The sequence below is a fragment of the Pempheris klunzingeri genome, chromosome 19 (genome assembly GCF_042242105.1).
Source record: "Pempheris klunzingeri isolate RE-2024b chromosome 19, fPemKlu1.hap1, whole genome shotgun sequence".
In the NCBI taxonomy this organism is placed as follows: domain Eukaryota; kingdom Metazoa; phylum Chordata; class Actinopteri; order Acropomatiformes; family Pempheridae; genus Pempheris; species Pempheris klunzingeri.
Genome location: NC_092030.1, coordinates 21,717,329 through 21,735,376, shown reverse-complemented (window position 1 = coordinate 21,735,376; position 18,048 = coordinate 21,717,329). Strand labels below are relative to the sequence as shown.

General features: G+C 42.4%; 3 protein-coding genes across 3 annotated transcripts; all 3 read right to left on the bottom strand.

Moving 5' to 3' along the window:
- Window positions 1–1,704: 1,704 nt before the first annotated feature.
- On the bottom strand, window positions 1,705–5,094 carry LOC139218797 (cytochrome c oxidase subunit 5B, mitochondrial-like). Its single transcript, XM_070850492.1, has 4 exons — window positions 4,991–5,094; window positions 4,184–4,254; window positions 2,786–2,885; window positions 1,705–2,198 (listed from the first exon to the last, which is right to left on the bottom strand). The coding sequence occupies exons 1-4, from the start codon at window positions 5,085–5,087 to the stop codon at window positions 2,086–2,088; spliced, it is 381 nt and encodes a 126-aa protein (XP_070706593.1). The 5' UTR covers window positions 5,088–5,094; the 3' UTR covers window positions 1,705–2,085.
- Window positions 5,095–6,063: 969 nt separating this feature from the next.
- Window positions 6,064–8,731, bottom strand: cox5ba (cytochrome c oxidase subunit 5Ba). The gene is made up of 4 exons (XM_070850483.1): window positions 8,617–8,731; window positions 7,831–7,901; window positions 7,579–7,678; window positions 6,064–6,557 (listed from the first exon to the last, which is right to left on the bottom strand). The coding sequence occupies exons 1-4, from the start codon at window positions 8,711–8,713 to the stop codon at window positions 6,445–6,447; spliced, it is 381 nt and encodes a 126-aa protein (XP_070706584.1). The 5' UTR covers window positions 8,714–8,731; the 3' UTR covers window positions 6,064–6,444.
- Window positions 8,732–9,189: 458 nt separating this feature from the next.
- dbnla (drebrin-like a) lies at window positions 9,190–17,559 on the bottom strand. The gene is made up of 15 exons (XM_070850729.1): window positions 17,441–17,559; window positions 17,297–17,352; window positions 16,177–16,289; window positions 16,003–16,077; window positions 15,251–15,394; window positions 15,079–15,156; window positions 14,842–14,993; window positions 14,668–14,731; window positions 13,918–13,983; window positions 13,199–13,310; window positions 12,900–13,121; window positions 11,874–11,945; window positions 10,675–10,769; window positions 10,015–10,084; window positions 9,190–9,583 (listed from the first exon to the last, which is right to left on the bottom strand). Exons 1-15 carry the CDS (start codon window positions 17,521–17,523, stop codon window positions 9,447–9,449), a joined length of 1,539 nt encoding a protein of 512 aa, XP_070706830.1. The 5' UTR covers window positions 17,524–17,559; the 3' UTR covers window positions 9,190–9,446.
- Window positions 17,560–18,048: the final 489 nt, after the last annotated feature.

The window sequence follows — 18,048 nt, the reverse complement described above, 5'->3', positions numbered from 1 at the left end:
GGGCTGTTGGACGTGAAGAACAAAAACACAGTTTTTAGGGGAATATTTTAGGTTGAGAGGTCAAAAATGTTTTTATTTTATACGTCCTGTATTGGAAATTTCATGTAAAAGTGAATGTATACTGGTTTTATATCGATCTCTTCAGACACACCAGACTCCATTCACAAAAAGAGGGATTTTAGCTCACAGAACACAGGAGCTTCCTCCATCAGTCAGTTAGTTACTGTTATTGTGTGTTAAACAAATATTGTGTTGGATGTGAATTAACCCTCCAAAACACAAACTAACTGTAATCTGTCTGTTTTTATGAACCTCCATGAACACACTTAGAAATCACAGAGGACAGACTCTCCTCAGGAGGGCAGAACTTGCCTGAGAATCATCTTGTTTTTAAGTTTTCCTCCGTATCAAAGTAACACAGGAGCTGCTGCCTCACTTTTCTGTTATTATGTGTTAAACAAATATCGTGTTGTCTGAACTAACCCTTTAAAATAAAAATAGGGTCCAGGTTTAACGATTTTTTCAAGTGTTTTCAACATTGTTAACAGGACATTCGTGGTCCCCAGCAGACTTTCAGACACATCAAAAATATAACTGAACACACTAAATAACACACTTCATCACATAATTCAATACTTTTCCTGCAAGTTCTACTTTTTCTTTACCTCAAACAAGGAAAACCAGAAAGATGAAGAGAGAAACGTCTCACACGGCTTCATTTGAGCTTCAGTTTGAGGAGAAATGATCTAATGTTTCATTAAAGAATATCAGAATATCATAAATAATCATGTTCAGGCTGTTTTTCTGCAGAACCACTTCTTCCTCTGTGATGTCCAGCTCCTGGAACTTTAATACTCGTGTACTTGTAGTTCTGCAGGATTTGCAGTGCAGGACGTTTGAATTTCTGGGGCTGTTTGGTGACGTGTCCACGCTCCTCTGCTGTGTTTGAGCCTGGAAACAGGTTTTCTGACCCACACACTCACTCTGCTGGATGAACAGTTGTGTTTGCAGGTGGCGCCCCCCAGAGGCTCCACGGTCACAGGCGTGTCTGAGGGAGAGAAGGCCGACATCTGAACGCATCAGTTCATCCTTAAATTAGTCATTATCTGAGGCAGGGCTGCGTGAAATGATCGTTTTGGTTCCTGATTAATCTTTGATTATTTCCTCAGTCAATCCAGTAATAGTTTGGTCGATAAAACATCAGAAAACTGTGAGAAAATGTCCAAAACGCAAAAATATTAAACTTCTTTGAATGAAAATCAGTTGTTCAATGACCTTTATTCTGATTTTATCCTTTTTAACACATTTAAATGGTTTCATATGATCAAACACAGCAGCTCACAGCTCTGGTGTGTTTATTTCATTTGACTTCACACCATTAAAATGTACTTTTTAGCAGAACATCGTCCCAGAGTGATTTAAAGGAGCAACGGGGCAGATGGAGGTTAAATCCTCCTCTCAGTCACCTGACTTATCACCACACCTGAGATTCATCCTTAAACTTTAGTGAGCAAACTACCTGCTTTTAAACAAAATCTGTCTCTGTTCCATTATTACGATTATTATTATTATTATAGTACATTTGTTATCAGGTTTGACGTCATGTTTTTATTGTGAATAATGAGTTAATTTAGCAGAATAAAGCTCCTAAAGTGTCACTAAAGGCCTTTGACCTGCCAAGAAAGTCACACAGGGAGAAAACTGTCAGAGTTCAAGAAGCTTTATTGGTTCAGTAAAAGGAGGTAAGTGGGCCGAGTGTAACATGTGTGAATGTAAACTGCAGCTGAATGGAAATGTTTACAGAAACAGTTGTGTCCCAAACCACATCTGATCCCTCTGGAACATGTAAAGCAAAGACTGATGAGGTCCGCGGGTGGATCAAGTACTGACACGGAGCCAAGACGAGGACCGGTCAGACGGAGACTCGCTCCCGAACACCAGGAAGTAGACGGGGCCGAAGGGATCAGAGATAAAGGAGCTTCCCGGAGGTGGCAGAGCGAGGACGTCCGTCTGACGGCTCCCCGCCTCGTTCTGAAGGTGAGGAATAGTGAGCGAGACTGGTGGAGAATAACAGCGATGTATAAGTTAGAGGGGGAGCTCGTGGGGCACCAGTTTGTAGTGGGCACCACAGGAGGGGCAGCGCTGGGCCGCACCCTCTTGGAGCCAGAACCAGACCACAGCCGTGTTGTCTTCTTCACCTGCAGAGAGACAGGATAATGACATGAGACGCTCCACACATCGTCTACTTCTGTGGTGTTTGTCGGACGAAAAGAACTAAACCCCGTTACCCACAAACCCCAGCAGGCTTGTGTGTCACCCTCCTCCTGCTGATCAGAGTTCCTGCTCAGGTTTAGCTGGTTTGGTCGTTAAACTGATGTTGGAGCTTCTAACAGGTCAAACAGGCCGCGTTTCTTCTTCTGCTGCTTTAAATGTGTTTCTAACAGGATCAAACAGGCTGCGTTTCTTCTTCTGCTGCTTTAAATGTGTCTCTTGGATGTACTTCCTGCTTTGTTGTGCTGCAGCTACAGACAGCAGCTAAAGTCACAGTCAGAGTGTTTCTCCATCCCAGATGAACCTCTGGTCATCATGGTGTTAAAAACCCTCTGAGCGGCTGACGTCTGGCCTGGTGCCCCCCCATTAGAGAATAATACTGGTGTGCTGCTGGAATAAACCCCTGACAGTCTCCTGCTGCTGTAACGAGTGAATTCCCCCATGTGGGATGAATTAAGTCTCTGATCTACCAAAGATCGTCATCAACACAGACAGTTTTAAGCTTTAGACTTACAGACACATCCCACCATCCTCTTGTTCGTGATGGAGGGAACGAGGTGAGGGTCGAGCTTGGAGCCGGCGTAGCCCTTTGGCTTCATCATGCTGTAGGGATCCTGGAGGAGGAGGAGGAGGAGGAGGAGGAGGATGTTGTGTTAGTGACACCAGCATTTTATTTGTTCAGGTAGAAAAAGACAAACTACTTTATGCCACTTATGCAGATTTGATGTGGTATCTGAGGAAACTCTCTCCAGGAGGAATTCATCTCATCAAACGTTAACAGATCGACAGTGAAACTGTGACCATCTCAGTTTATTACTGTGCCTGAGGAGCTCTCAGAGGAAAACACCCTGTAATACACCTTCAGGTCTAAGATAAGTGAAGTTCATTTCCCAGTTTGTCCCACAACACGTCTGCCGCGCTCCGATAACAGACTAACCAGCTCCGGACGTTTCTTATCTCCAAACAGACTCATTACTGAAGCTGGAACGGTTTCTGTCGAGTCTCTTCAGTGGAGCAGCAGCAGAATCTGATCAATACACTGATTCTACAGCAAACATGTGGACATCCATTTTCTGCTGCTCATCCAGGTCATGGTGTGTCTGCATTGATCCAGGAGACCCACTGTGATCTTTATCATCCAACAAGCTCAACGGTTCAACTCAAACTGGCCTGTTCTGGCTGTGTAGATCACACCTGCTGACGTGTACTGTCAGGTGTGATAAGGCAGCTAACTCCAGCTACTCTTCGCCTAATAAATTATTTACCACTCGCCTCATGTTGGAGGAGTTTAAAGAAGAACTGTGGGCCGCAACATAATCCTTTGGGGCAACTACTCCTGACCTAAGTAGATCCACCAGACTCCTTAGACAAAAACAGAGATTTTCAATAGCAGGACAGGAGCTGCTGCTGCCTCAGTCAGTGAGTTAGTCTGTGTGACTGTGGTGTTTTAAAGGGTTCGTTTGGATCCAACACAATATTAATGTGATTCATAACACAAACTAACTAACAGATGGAGGCAGCAGCAGAGCAGCAGCTCCTGTGTCCTGTTCTCTAAAATCCCTGTTTTAGTGAATGTAGTCTGGTGTGTGTGCTGTTTGTGGTTAAACCAAAAGGATCTTCCAGGTCTCTCTCTGTAGGGATCCTTTCCATGATGCTGTCACACACTTAGAATAACACTCTGAGTCTGTCAGTGGATCAAACAAGCTCTTTTAGTGGACCTACTGTGATCAGGTGCAGTTGTCCCAAAGGATCACGTTGCAGCCATTGCAGCCCGTTTGGTGTCTGCTGGCTGAGGTGATCTACTGGACCAGTTCCAACACTTTTACTACCTACCAGTCACTCAGACACCAGGATGAGGACACAGAGAGGATCATGGGTTAAAAACCCTTTAAGGACAGATGAATGCTCTTACCGCTCCCTCCTTCATGGCCGTCATGATGGCCTTCTCCCTCCCAGTGGCCTGCTCCTCATCAGTGGGGATCCCTGCCAACATAACAAGTTAAAACACGTCTGACTAAATGGGAAAGATGTTCAGTGTCTAAACAGATAAACCAGAGAAGCCTGAAGCTGCAGCCACATAGTATTTGAGTGTTTGAGCTTGAAAATCAACTAAAATAATAATTTGTCTATCACTGATTGATCAATTCAGCCGAACACCTAACAAAGCTCCTGTAGGTGGTTTTCTTAATGAATGGAGTTAATATAAAAGTTAATATATTACTTATTTAACACTGTTTTGATCAGACTCAGTGAAGTTTATTGCTGTGGTTTGATCAGAAAGACTTCCGTGGATGATTCCAGTGAGTAAACATGAACATTTTATTAAGTTTCTGCTCTGAAAGTCCATAAACTTCCCTTCTGGCTCCTCAGCTGTTTGATCTCTCTGCTGCTTTGGAGGCATTTAGCCGCCGAGCTAACATGCTAATGCTATGTGTGAGTTAGCTAACAACAATGTTTTAGAATAATGTACATTTTCTGCTACTGGACACGATTCAACACAAACTAAATCACTCTCAGACGCACTTTTATTTGTAGAAATCTTTAACTTTAAATTAAATTACTGAAATCTCGTTTGACCCCTTCCAGCTAGCGGGGCAGCAAATGCTAACGATGCTAATGCTAACCGGCTAGTGTGTGTGGAGGTCTTCCGCCTGAGCTTTTAAAATCAAATCTAATCGGTTTTTCAGGCTTTACAGTTCGGTGTTGGTTCATTTCTCACCTCCAGCCGACATGCCGCGGGTCAGAGCCGGGACCGGGGCCGCCCGGCAGGTCGTAGCGGCTCTAACAGCCGAGCGGAGCAGTAACCTTGCAGCCATTTTTCCTTTGCTGTCACAACAATCTGGTCGCACGCTGATGACGCATTTATAGGCGTGTCGCTGGATTTAAACGTAAGTAAAAAATAGTGCAGAAATACTAAATTACAACTAAAAACAATAACAAAAAAATTAATCTATTATTGTTGTTGTTGTTGTTATTATTATTACTATTGTTATTATCATTAATGTTATTATTATTATTATTATTATTATTATTATTATTGTAAATACTGGTACAGGTAAACATCCTGTATTAACATCATAAAAATACTTCAAGCACCAGAAGTAAAAGTATTGGATGTGCAGAATGTTCTATTTCAGAATAATATATAATATTGGATTATAATCAAACATGCATTCATGTTTTCCTCTTCATTCATGATGTTGCAGCCGGTAAAGGTGGAGCTCATTTTAATGACTTATTATCCTGCCGATCTGTAATAATACTTCTTATAATAAGTCAATTGTTGTTGAATTGGGACGATCCAAACCATCGCACACCACTGCAGAGCAGCTGTTCACCTCCGAGAGGCGCTACAGATCACAAAACTATTTCTATTTGTGTCGTTTACAATCTGCAGAAACGCTTCATGTGTATTTAATCATTTTATGCTTCGGTCATCATTGCTTTTATGTATATTCATATATAAATAGATTATAGTCAAATGTTTATTATTCATGTTGATCTTTCTATTTGTAACATTCAGAGCAACTTAAAACTGAAAACTCCTCCTTTGTGATCACATACTTCTCCAACTAAGCTGATTCTGGTTTAAATGCCTTAGTAAGAGCACCTGATACACAAGTCGAGATCAACTACCACGTAAAAATTGTTCCTCGTCCTCCTCCCATGTTACAGGTGGCTTTGAATCACACCAAACCCTGTTCAAAACTGAGTTAATTTAGCAGAATAAAGCTCCTAAAGTGTCACTAAAGGCCTTTGACCTGCCAAGAAAGTCACACAGGGAGAAAACTGTCAGAGTTCAAGAAGCTTTATTGGTTCAGTAAAAGGAGGTAAGTGGGCCGAGTGTAACATGTGTGAATGTAAACTGCAGCTGAATGGAAATGTTTACAGAAACAGTTGTGTCCCAAACCACATCTGATCCCTCTGGAACATGTAAAGCAAAGACTGATGAGGTCCGCGGGTGGATCAAGTACTGACACGGAGCCAAGACGAGGACCGGTCAGACGGAGACTCGCTCCCGAACACCAGGAAGTAGACGGGACCGAAGGGATCAGAGATAAAGGAGCTTCCCGGAGGTCGCAGAGCGAGGACGTCCGTCTGACGGCTCCCCGCCTCGTTCTGAAGGTGAGGAATAGTGAGCGAGACTGGTGGAGAATAACAGCGATCTATAAGTTAGAGGGGGAGCTCGTGGGGCACCAGTTTGTAGTGGGCACCACAGGAGGGGCAGCGCTGGGCCGCACCCTCTTGGAGCCAGAACCAGACCACAGCCGTGTTGTCTTCTTCACCTGCAGAGAGACAAGGAGCCGTTTATAATCAGTTATCAGCAATGAATAAAAGCAGCAATTATAGGATCATTCCAATATTTTAAACCTGTGTACCTACACTGGTAGGTACAACAAGTGTTGGAACTGGACCAGTAGATCACCTCAGACCTGGAAGATCCTTTTGGTTCAACCACAAACAGCCGTTATATCGCTCTCAGCACACACACCAGACTACATTCACTAAAACAGGGATTTTAACCCAAAGAACAGAGGAGCTGCAGGTCTTCTGCTGCCTCGCTCAGTTAGTGTGTTTGTGTTACTGTGTGACTTTGGTGTTTTAAAGGGTCAGTTCAGATATGATCCAACATGTTGAAACACCAAAGTCACTGCAAAAACACCAGCAGCTCCTGTGTCCTGCGACGTAAAATCCCTGTTTTAGTGAATGTAGTCTGGTGTGTGTGCTGTTTGTGGTTAAACCAAAAGGATCTTCCAGGTCTCTCTCTGTAGACTGAGGCTATCCAATGGACAAAACATTTTGTACCTGACAGTTATTTTGACCCAAAATATGTAAATGTGTTATCCTCCAAAGTGTTTCTGTGATTTTGTTTTAAACTTCCATGAAGTTGTAGGACTCAAAAGTAACAGATGAAGTCAAACTAAGAGTCTACAGCTGCACAGAGCTACAACACCAGCATGCTAACACGCTCACAGAGACAAAGCTAACATTTAGCAGGTATAATGTTGTAACTCTTTCTCTGGGGAACACGAATGTCTGCACAAAGCTTCAGGCCCAACGCAGCGAACACACCGACAGTGAGTTAAAAATCTGAAGTCTAATCAGGGATAACGACTGTGGGTTGTTTTCTCATTATTAAGTAATTTGTTTGTGTCACTTAATGGATGGAAGACCAGTATTCTCTCTCTTTTAGCTCCGCTTTTGGTCTCCACCAACTCCTGAGGGAAATATCTAGACAACAGCAGCCTGCTGAGGCCGTAAACCATCAAATTCAACACAGTTAAGGACTTTAGACGGACGACTTACAGACACATCCCACCATCCTCTTGTTCGTGATGGAGGGAACGAGGTGGGGGTCGAGCTTGGAGCCGGCGTAGCCCTTTGGCTTCATCATGCTGTAGGGATCCTGGAGGAGAGAGGAGGGTTAGCACTGCTACAAGATCACCACCGGAGAACCAATAAAACTCCCCAAACATGAGATCCATTCACAAATGTGTTGCTAAGTTAGACACTACAGCCGTCGTCCACTGTGATGTATCATGATGTGAGTCGTCCTACCGCTCCCTCCTTCATGGCCGTCATGATGGCCTTCTCTCGTCCTGTGGCCTGCTCCTCATCAGTGGGGATCCCTGAGGAGAGACACAAAATTATGAGTTGAGGTTGAATTTAATGCAGAACAGTGGAAGCTGAATTCTCCATTTTACATGTTATGCTGATTAAAAGACTCATTTACCAGCAATAAACTGAAAATAACTTTAAGTGTACTAATTTAACTGTATTTATAACTAGTACCAAATTACATAACAATTCCATATTGTTTTTATAGAGCTGATTAATTAGTAGGACGACAGGAATACAGCATAATCAAATATTATCATTAACACCCTCCAGCTGCATCAGTCAGTCGTACCAGCACAGTGAAGAGAGAACTTCCTCTCTAGCTTAACTCTCTGTCTAGTTGGAGCAACTGATCTCATTATATTCTCCACAAATAATAAACAGCTGAAGCTTAGTCAAAGACTGTTTCAATGACAGAAAGAGTGTTAACCAAAGACGAATTTCACATATAAAATAGTCCAATGTGTTTTAATGTTTGCCGAATTTAAGTTTTAGCCTCATTCTACCGTGGAACATGTCTTAATGTTCAATAAAATACACATTTTATACGAATCACGGATTTTCCTTAAATTAGCAGATTTCTAAACGAAGTTTGGCTTGTGTGTCTGTATTGAGACATTGGGCAGAAGGTCTTCCGCTGTGTCCTTGCTGGTCATAAACCCGCTTTTAAAATCACATCTCTTCGGTTTTTCAGACTCTACAGCTCGGTGTTGGTTCCCTTCTCACCTCCAGCCGACATGCCGCGGGCCAGAGCCGGGACCGGGGCCGCCCGGCAGGTCGTAGCGGCTCTGACAGCCGAGCGGAGCAGTAACCTTGCAGCCATTTTTCCTTCTCTGCGGGGGAGGCGATAGTCGCGGGGCTATGACGTAGGAGACGATTCGTCACCTGATTTTAACGTCACGCCTGCTTCGATCAATTTTATTTTTCACAAATAATGTATTAAAAATAGTTTGTTTAATTATTATTATTATTATTATTATTGCTCTGGTATAACGTTCGTCTCAACACAGAAACTACAAACTTCGTTGAAACATCTGCAAATTTAAGTAAAAGCAGCGTGTCGTCTTAAATAATAGGTTGTGAAACAGGAAGCCACTTTCCACAATAGAATGAGTCAAAACTTTAATTCTGCAAACATTAAAAATAGCCTGGACTTATTAACATTTGAAATTCATTGATGATAATAATAATAATAATATAAAGTTATAAAGAAGACTTTTAACTTACACTTTTCTGCTTAAAGAATACTTTTACTGTCATACTTTAAGTACATTTTCATCATTATACTCACATACTTTTACTGTAGGAACATTTTCCATGCAGCACATTTACTCTTTTTATTAAAAAATTCTGTATTTACTAATTTGTAATTAGTCTAAATGCACCGACACCACTAGTCTATTAATCCAGAGACCAAAGATATGACAAACCTTTAACATATTAGATTTTATTGATACAATTTATGAAACTTAACGTGATGTAAAGACAAAGACGTCTATGTCAGAGAATTATTCAGGGATTCAGTGAGTTTTTGAACATGAAGAGGGTGATGAAGGCTAAAGAAGCTCAACGTAGTTGGCGGGGAACATCCCAAAATGTCCGTCGGGCCCGTAACCTCTCCACCAGCCGTCGTCCACCATCTCTATCCCGGTTATGATGTTGTCAGGGTCAAAGGTGATCTCAGTGTCGTCCGCTGTGGAGGAGAGGTGACGATAATGAAGAGAAACATCAATAGATACAGTCAGTTTTAATTGCTTTCTTCTAAGTCACCAGACTCCATTGACAAAAACAGTAATTTTACATCATGTCTCACAGGAATTGGCTGGTCTACCGCTGCCTCATTCAATGAATTACCATGTTAGTTTGGATCCAAACTAACCACCTAAAACACAAAAGTCACACAATAGCACAAACAAATTAACTGATCGAGGCAGCAGTGGACCAGCAGCTCCTGTTTTCTCTGACGTAAAATTACTATTTTTGTCAATGGAGTCTGGTGCTTTTAAACGAGTTGACTGAGGACAAAAGTCTCGTCCTCAACTCACCAGGAAATGAATGTAAGTCAATGTAAATACCACAAAAGTGAGTAAAAGTGTGTGTGTGTGTGTGTGTGTGTGTACAAACCGGCCTGGTAGTCATACAGCGCTCTGGCACGGACGTCCGGTCCTCTGACCTCCACATTTTGGTCTTCAGCCTAATATTCAAAACATTTTTATCACATAAACAATATTTACTTTTACATTTTTTACTTTATTCATTTCTTGCACTGAACTGTAACTTTGATTCCTGTTTATTCTTGTCTTATTCTTTATTTTATTTCATACCATCTCTGCTTTTCATCGTACTGAATTTACCTTTATAGTGTTTCATTGGTCACAATGTTTTAATGTTTTAATGTTTTATGTAAAGCAGTCTGAATTGTCTTGTTGTTGAAATGTGCTAAACACTGTGCTTATTTACACCCAGGAGTACGTTGGAAAGAAGATATTCTGTGTTTAATGTACCCTGCTTTTTATATTTGTATTCCACTTATTATTTGAACCAAACCATCATCTTTTCCTAAATCTAACCAGGTTGTTTTGGTGCCTAAACTTAACCAATCTACCACTGAGAGCTGATAATAATAATAAAGGAAAACTGACACATATCAGTTAACACATAAATTAATGTAATTTACTCACACAGAATTTAAACCCTGTTCTAAACTAAACCATCTGAGCAGGAAGTTATCGTGTCCGAACATGGCTGTTCAATAACTCTGGTTAAATAAATCAGTGGACTCACTGTGGGGGTGTGCTGGTAGACGTTTTCATACAGGTCCTCGTCCAGCCCGGCAGTCTGCGGCGCCCGGTACAGGTCGTCCTCAGCTAGAGTTTCCTCTGCACATCAGACACATGAAGGACGATTATTAGAGCTCTTTATATCTACAGTGGATTTATTATGAGAACTGGATCCTGGTGGTGAAGACACTAAAGAGACTTTCTGTCTTCCAGGTCAGACTCATGGCCTAGTGTTTATCCCATCATGCATCTGGCCCAGTCTGTCTGGTGACTGGCGTGTATCGCACTACAGCGGTGACATTATTCCTCTTTTCTGGGCTTTAGAAAAGTTTCACAAAGATCTTAAACATATAGCAGTGAAATAATGATAGCTGACCACGTTTAAATCTGTCAGCAGGTTTACAGACGAGTCACAGACACTTCAACCAATCAGCTGCCAGCCTGCTCACTCACACCTGATGCTGATTAGCTCGTTATCCCTCAGTGCTTGTACCAGTTTACCAGTTTGTGCTGCTGCCTGCTTCCTTTGTATTTCCTCTAATTATTATTTTTGACCCTTACATCTTTATTGGACAGTGACAGTGGAGAGAGAAACAGGAAACAGGTGAGAGGACACAAGCCTCCGCATTAATGCCTTAAAGGTCCCATATTATGTTATATCATGTCCTTTCAACATCAGTATGTCCCCCCTTGTGTCTATAGACCACCAAACCCTGAGAACAGACTGTCCTCTGTCTATTTCTGCTGCTCCGTCTTTGTGTGAATACATGCCGTTCAGATTTGGATCCCTTTATGATGTCATAAGGGGATCTGTTGACCATGTGACCTGTCCGCCATTGTTTTAACTCCAGCTGCTGGAGACACAAAGACGTGAAAGGCGAGCAGATTGTTTCTGTTCTTCTAAAACCAGGCTGCAAACATCTGCAAACAGCTGCAGGAGGAAAATAATGTGTTTTTTTAAAACATTAAACCACGTAAACCTGCCTCTGCCCTGTGATCCTGGGTTCTTTTACTGAGAAACACTGGAACCAAGACTGAGCAGTGGTCCAGTTTCCAGTTCTTATAATGCATCCCAACTTTGAACCAATTGGCCAAACTGTGTAATCACAACAGTGGCGTCCATCATGTGACTGTAAGAGTTTGTTTTGATGGTAGAAATGTCCCAAAACACTGAGTTTGTTGATGTTAGTGAGGGCTTCGTACCTGGAGTAGCTTCATCGGCATCATCATCGAACTCATCAGACCACTCCTCCTCCTCCTCCGTGTAAACAGCGTCTGTGTGGAGCAGAAACATGTCTGGATACTCAGACACTGTCTTCATCTACCTGCCGTGCAGAAGTACTCAGAAACCTTTGCTCTAGTAAAACCATGTAAGAGGCCTTTTAGCAGCAAAATGTAAGTAACCATGTGGCAGGAAAATGTTCCCCGTCAGAGTTTCCAGGACTTTCAGCCATGAGGTCGACGTTTTTGTGTCCCGTGTGAAACCAAAAGTCAACGTTTAGTTCATCTATGTAGACTGAATGTCGTTTCTAACGTTAAGATACGTCACTTAAGACTCAAACGTGAGGTAACGTCACACATGCCTGACGAACTTCAGGAAGTTATGTACTTATTTTAACCCAAACATTGGTTGGTTAGGTTTGTTGCCTAAACCTAACCAAGGTGTGACCACCACAACGTTACCTTATGTCACATCGGCAACATAACGCAACTTCACTTATGAAGGTAAAACACTTTTTAAAAACCGAAACCATCATCTTTTACGTAAAACTATCCAAGTAGTTTTGTTGCCTAAACCTAACCAACCTGTCACCGTTTCATGATCTTAACTTGCATCAGTAACTTAAGTTAAATAGGAAACATAACACAACCTCACTTCTGTAACTAATGTAGTTCTTTTAACCGAAACCACCATCTTTTCCTGAACCTAACCAAGTCGTTTTGTTGCCTAAACCTAACCAACCTGTGACCATGTTAACTTACGTCATGTTCATCATGTAACTTAAGTTCATATATGTCATTTTGGGAGTTATTGGAAATCTATTCTGTTGTTTCTACTGAGCTCATCTCAACTACTTTCTATTCTGCTGGGTAGTTTAATCTACAGCAATGCATCATGGGATATAGGAGAAGCACGTATCTCTAAAAAGTTGTAAAAACCCGTAAAGGAACTTTTCTTCCTTCAGCTTATCACAAACATTCACAGCAAAATGACGTCTGTGCTCCGACCTGCAGGTTGAACAGGTGAGCTCGCCGTCTCAGGTGGCGTCGGGGAAACGGCTGCGGCAGGTGAGTCGGACAGCACAGGTGAGACAGGTGAGACAGGTGAGACGGGGGAGCAGGGGGTCACAGAGGAGGCCGGGACCTCGGCCGGAGCTGGGGGAAGCTGACGCTGCTCGGTTGTTTCGCTCTCCGAGGTTCTCTGAGATAGAAACGGACTCTGCAGCTTCCCTGAGAGTGAAAACACGAATGAATCCACTTCCTGTTTCATTTGAGTGTTTTGTTCACCTTGATCTCAGGACGTCTACCTGGTCTGGACGCAGCAGCAGACGGTCTGTCGGTGGCCTCGCGGCTCTGCTCCCGCTGTTTGAACACGTCTCTGGGATTAAATGATCTCTGGGAAATCAGTGATTTGGCCTCCTGAGGATTTAAAGGGGCATTACAGCATTTTAGTACTAAACTTCCATAGAGACAGATTCGGTGTCTCCCTACTTTATGAGCATTTACCAGTCAGGCTCAAATAATGCAGGATCCTACATTTCCCATAATGCAACTCCAGGGCTTCACGTCTTTAAAACTCCACACATTCAGTCTGTAACAAAAATACCTGATTCACAAAAGCCTGCGGACATTTAAAAAACTGAAGGAGACTACAACTCCCATGGTGCATTTCAGCAGGACACATCCAATCACAGAGCTTCAAAGTCTGTTACGTGTGAGCGAAAGCAAAATAAATACTCCCAGTTTTATAATGTGTAGCTTAAAACGATCCAAGCTCTGACTGAGGGCAGGCTTGGACTCATCTCCACAGTAAAGGCTGCTGAGGCTCATGGGTAATGTAGTCTTTAGAACAGTGTCAGCCAAACTCAATCGTCATCATGAGGAAGTGGTGGAAGAATAATTTAATTCCTTTGAGTATCAATTCATTAAAGTAAAAATACTCCATCACCAGTCAGAGGGAAAAGTACTGGCTGATTGATGTTAAAGTGATTGATTACACTCGATCAGTTCAGTGAATCGTACTCACGTTAGCTTTCTGCACGGACGCAGCAACGTTGATGCCCGTTTTCTTGTTTCCGTTTTCCTGCCGGCTCTGAAACAGACGCAGGATGTTGGTGTTAGAATATTTAAATGAGCGTCTGACAGAAAACGATTTATTACTGATCAGTCTGTGATAATCAATTAAATGTCTCTTTTAGAAGACGGTCGTCAGGAGCTTCTTCTTCTCCTCCAATCATTTACCACAGAGTCTGACTGGGTCTAGAAAATATATAGAACATGGGTTTCATGATCATCTTAGCTGTAAGAGATATCGATCCATCATTGATCCATCATCTATCCATCATCTATCCATCATTGATCCATCATTGATCCATCATCGATCCATCATTGATCCATCATTGATCCATCATCTATCCATCATTGATCCATCATTGATCCATCATTGATCAATCATTGATCCATCATCTATCCATCATTGATCCATCATTGATCCATCATTGATCAATCATTGATCCATCATCTATCCATCATTGATCCATCATTGATCCATCATTGATCAATCATTGATCCATCATCTATCCATCATTGATCCATCATTGATCCATCATTGATCAATCATTGATCCATCATCGATCCATCATTGATCCATCATTGATCCATCATTGATCCATCATCTATCCATCATTGATCCATCATTGATCCATCATTGATCCTTCATTGATCCATCATCCCTCCATTTAAATGAATAACTAGTCTCTATTTTCTATGAACTCACCAGTCGCTCCTTCTCTCTTTGTTCTTCTTCTCTTTGTTCTTCTTCTCTTTGCTCCTGATGAATCCTGAAACACACACAGCTGATCAGTGTCTCTCTCTCTCCCCCCCCCCCCTCTCTCTCTCTCTCTCTCTCTCTCTCTCTCTCTCTCTCTCTCTCTCTCTGTGTTTGATTTACCTCTCCCTCTCGACCTGCTCAGCTCTCTCCTTGGCCTTCCTCTCCCTCTCCTTCGCCTGCCTCTCATCCGCCTCCCTCCTCTCCCTCTCCAGCATTCGTCTCTCCTCCTCGGCTCGTTTGCCCTCCTCCCGTCGACGGACCTCTTCGTCCCTCTGGAGTGAGACAGGGTGGTTTCTTTAAACCAAATCAAACTACAGACGCTCAGTTTGGACACTCGGGATAAAGACGGACACAAACCTGAGCTTGGACCCAGAAGTCGTCCTTTTTGGTTTGCTGAATTTCCTCCACGGCGTTGGTTTTCTGATACACAGAACCCTGTTTAATCAGAGACGAGGTTTTATTCTAAACTCTCTGTTGTTCTGGATGATTCACATGTTAATGTGGTTTGCATGGTGCGTCCCCTCCTCACCACAGGTCCTCTGGGTGCGTCCCTGTACTCTTGTGTTTGTTTGTGGAAGTTGAAGTTGGCGCCAGATGCTTTGGCCACTTTTGCCAAGATGGCGTCTGGTTCCACGTCTTGCTCTCCGCGGGCGTTTACGGTCACGTGGGCTCCCTGCCGTCACAGACATGTCAGAGCTGACCAGCAGTGAGACTGAGTCCAACACAGAGCTGCAGCTTAAACTCCAAAATCACAACGAACATTTAACTAAAAACAGGAATTCTCTGCAAACACACCAGACTACATTCAAAAAATTAGGAATTTAGCTGGCCTGTTGCTGCCTCAGTCGTGTAGTTTGTTGATGTTATTGTGTCACTTTGGTGTTTTAAAGGGTTAGTTCAGATCCAACACAATATTTGTGAAACACAGGAATACCACAAATAAACTAACTGATTGAAGCAGCAGTAGACCAGCAACTCCTGTGTTCTACGATGTAAAATTACCATTTTTATCAATGGAGTCTGGTGTATGTGAGTAAGATCCTTTATGTTTAACCACAAACAGCCTTTATAGCTGCAAACGCACCAGACTACATTGAAAAAAACACAAATTTTACCTCACAGAACACAGGAGTTGGCTAATTCAAGGTCATGTTAATGTAGCTAACGTTAGCTAACGATGTAGCGTGTAAGTGCTCGTGGTCGTCTGGTGGGCGGGGCTTAGGACGTGATGAATAAACATGACGGACAGGTAAACAGTCAGAGCATCAGCAGCTCACACACCTTCAGGAAGTTGGCCATTGAGCTGACGTGGCTGGCACATAAACCTTTTCGAGAGTCCTTCACACCTTCACCTGTCTGTTAGGAACACACACACATTTATTGTAATTTATGTGTGTGTTTGGTTTGTATTTGTTAATGTGTGTGTGTGTGTGTGTGTGTGTGTGTGTGTCTCACCCAGTTCACGAGGACGTATTTGGGCAGACCAGAGTTTGGGTCCTGGACTCGACAGAAAGCGTACATCACCTTCCCGCTGTTCAGCTCCTCCACCAGCTCCTCTAGACCCCCACCTGCACACACACACACACACACACACACACACACACACACACACACACACAATATTAATACACACATTTACTACTGATACTTTACATGAAGCTGAGAACACTTGTGTACTTTTACTACTGATTAATTTGCTCAAAATCATTATTATCATTATTAGCGTACGTCCCAGCATGCATTGTGTTTCTTCTTCTTCTGATTTAAAGCCAGTCCCACAGTGGAGGCTTGTTGTGTGTCTCTCATACTGTAAACATGTCAACATGGTTCATGTACTAATACTACTCTGCAAAAATACTGACTCAAAAAGCTACTCAGATAAAAGTACAGAAATATCATCAGTATTACAGTTCTCATTAGGCAGTGTTAGATTATTACAGGATGTCATATTATTCTGCTCATAGTACATGTACGAGCATGTTAATCAGAATCACTTTAATAATCCCCAGGGGGAAATAGCTTTTTGTTACACACAGCTCCAAAAGAATAAGAATACACTTCAAACACAAAGTAAAATATAAATATATAAAAGTATGAATAAAAAAAATATATTATTACAAATTATTACACAGAGGTGAATTACTGCACCAGGTGAGTCCAGAGTCTTAGAATAATAATAATAATAATACCACTACTAATAAAAATATATAACAACATGCACAATCATCAATCATAGTAAGGCACTGTACTATATAATACCAATAATACTACTACCACTACTACTACTACTACTAATGTTGTAATTTGTCAATTTCAGATACTTTTTAGTGAACTGGGTACATTACTAGTACAATATTGCATCATATCATATAAACATTTAATGATTTCTATGCAAAAAACAACTATAAGTGTCCAAAAAGTCAAATATTTCCCCTGAAAAGAAACTCCTCACACACAACTATGTCAAACTGCTACTTAAATGTATTGAAGTCATATTTTCTCTACATGAAAGCTAAAAAGAACTAACAGATTAAAGCTTAAAAGAGGAGTTAAAGGTCTTTTGATCAGATCTCACCTCCTTTCTCTGCCAGACGAATGTCGTTGGTGTTCCCCTCATAAGTGAACAGCGCCCTGCAAACAGCACAAAGAAGTAAAAGTACACAGGATACTGTGAGAGTACTACGACCACAGAGGGTTACACACGTCCGCCACAGCTCACCAGTTGGTGTCCGACTTGCCGTCCACCACCTCTTTGTAGGCGGCCATGAGAGCAGGACCGTTTTTACTCAGATTCACTGACATGTTTGCTCCAGCGGCCTAAAACCTGACCTGCAGGACTGAACCCTCGGCAGAGAGACTCTGACTTATCGTGGATCCACAGCAGGTTTTCCTCCACTCTGATGTGTCAAACCAGTCTGGGGAGAAGATCCAAACCTGATGGGCCACATTCTCACACAGGTGACTCACCTCCGACTGACACTCACTTTATTCTCATTAGCAGGACAGTGAGGAGGAAACACAGAGAGCAGCTGACACAGATGGTTCTTCTGGTCTGTTCTGTTCTGGTCTGTTCTGGTCTGTTCTGGTCTGGTCTGGTCTGGTCTGGTCTGGTCTGGTCTGGTCTGTTCTGTTCTGTTCTGTTCTGTTCTGTTCTGTTCTGTTCTGGTCTGTTCTGGTCTGGTCTGGTCTGGTCTGGTCTGGTCTGGTCTGTTCTGTTCTGTTCTGTTCTGGTCTGGTCTGTTCTGTTCTGTTCTGTTCTGTTCTGGTCTGGTCTGGTCTGGTCTGGTCTGGTCTGGTCTGTTCTGTTCCACTCAGCTGGAGGATCCA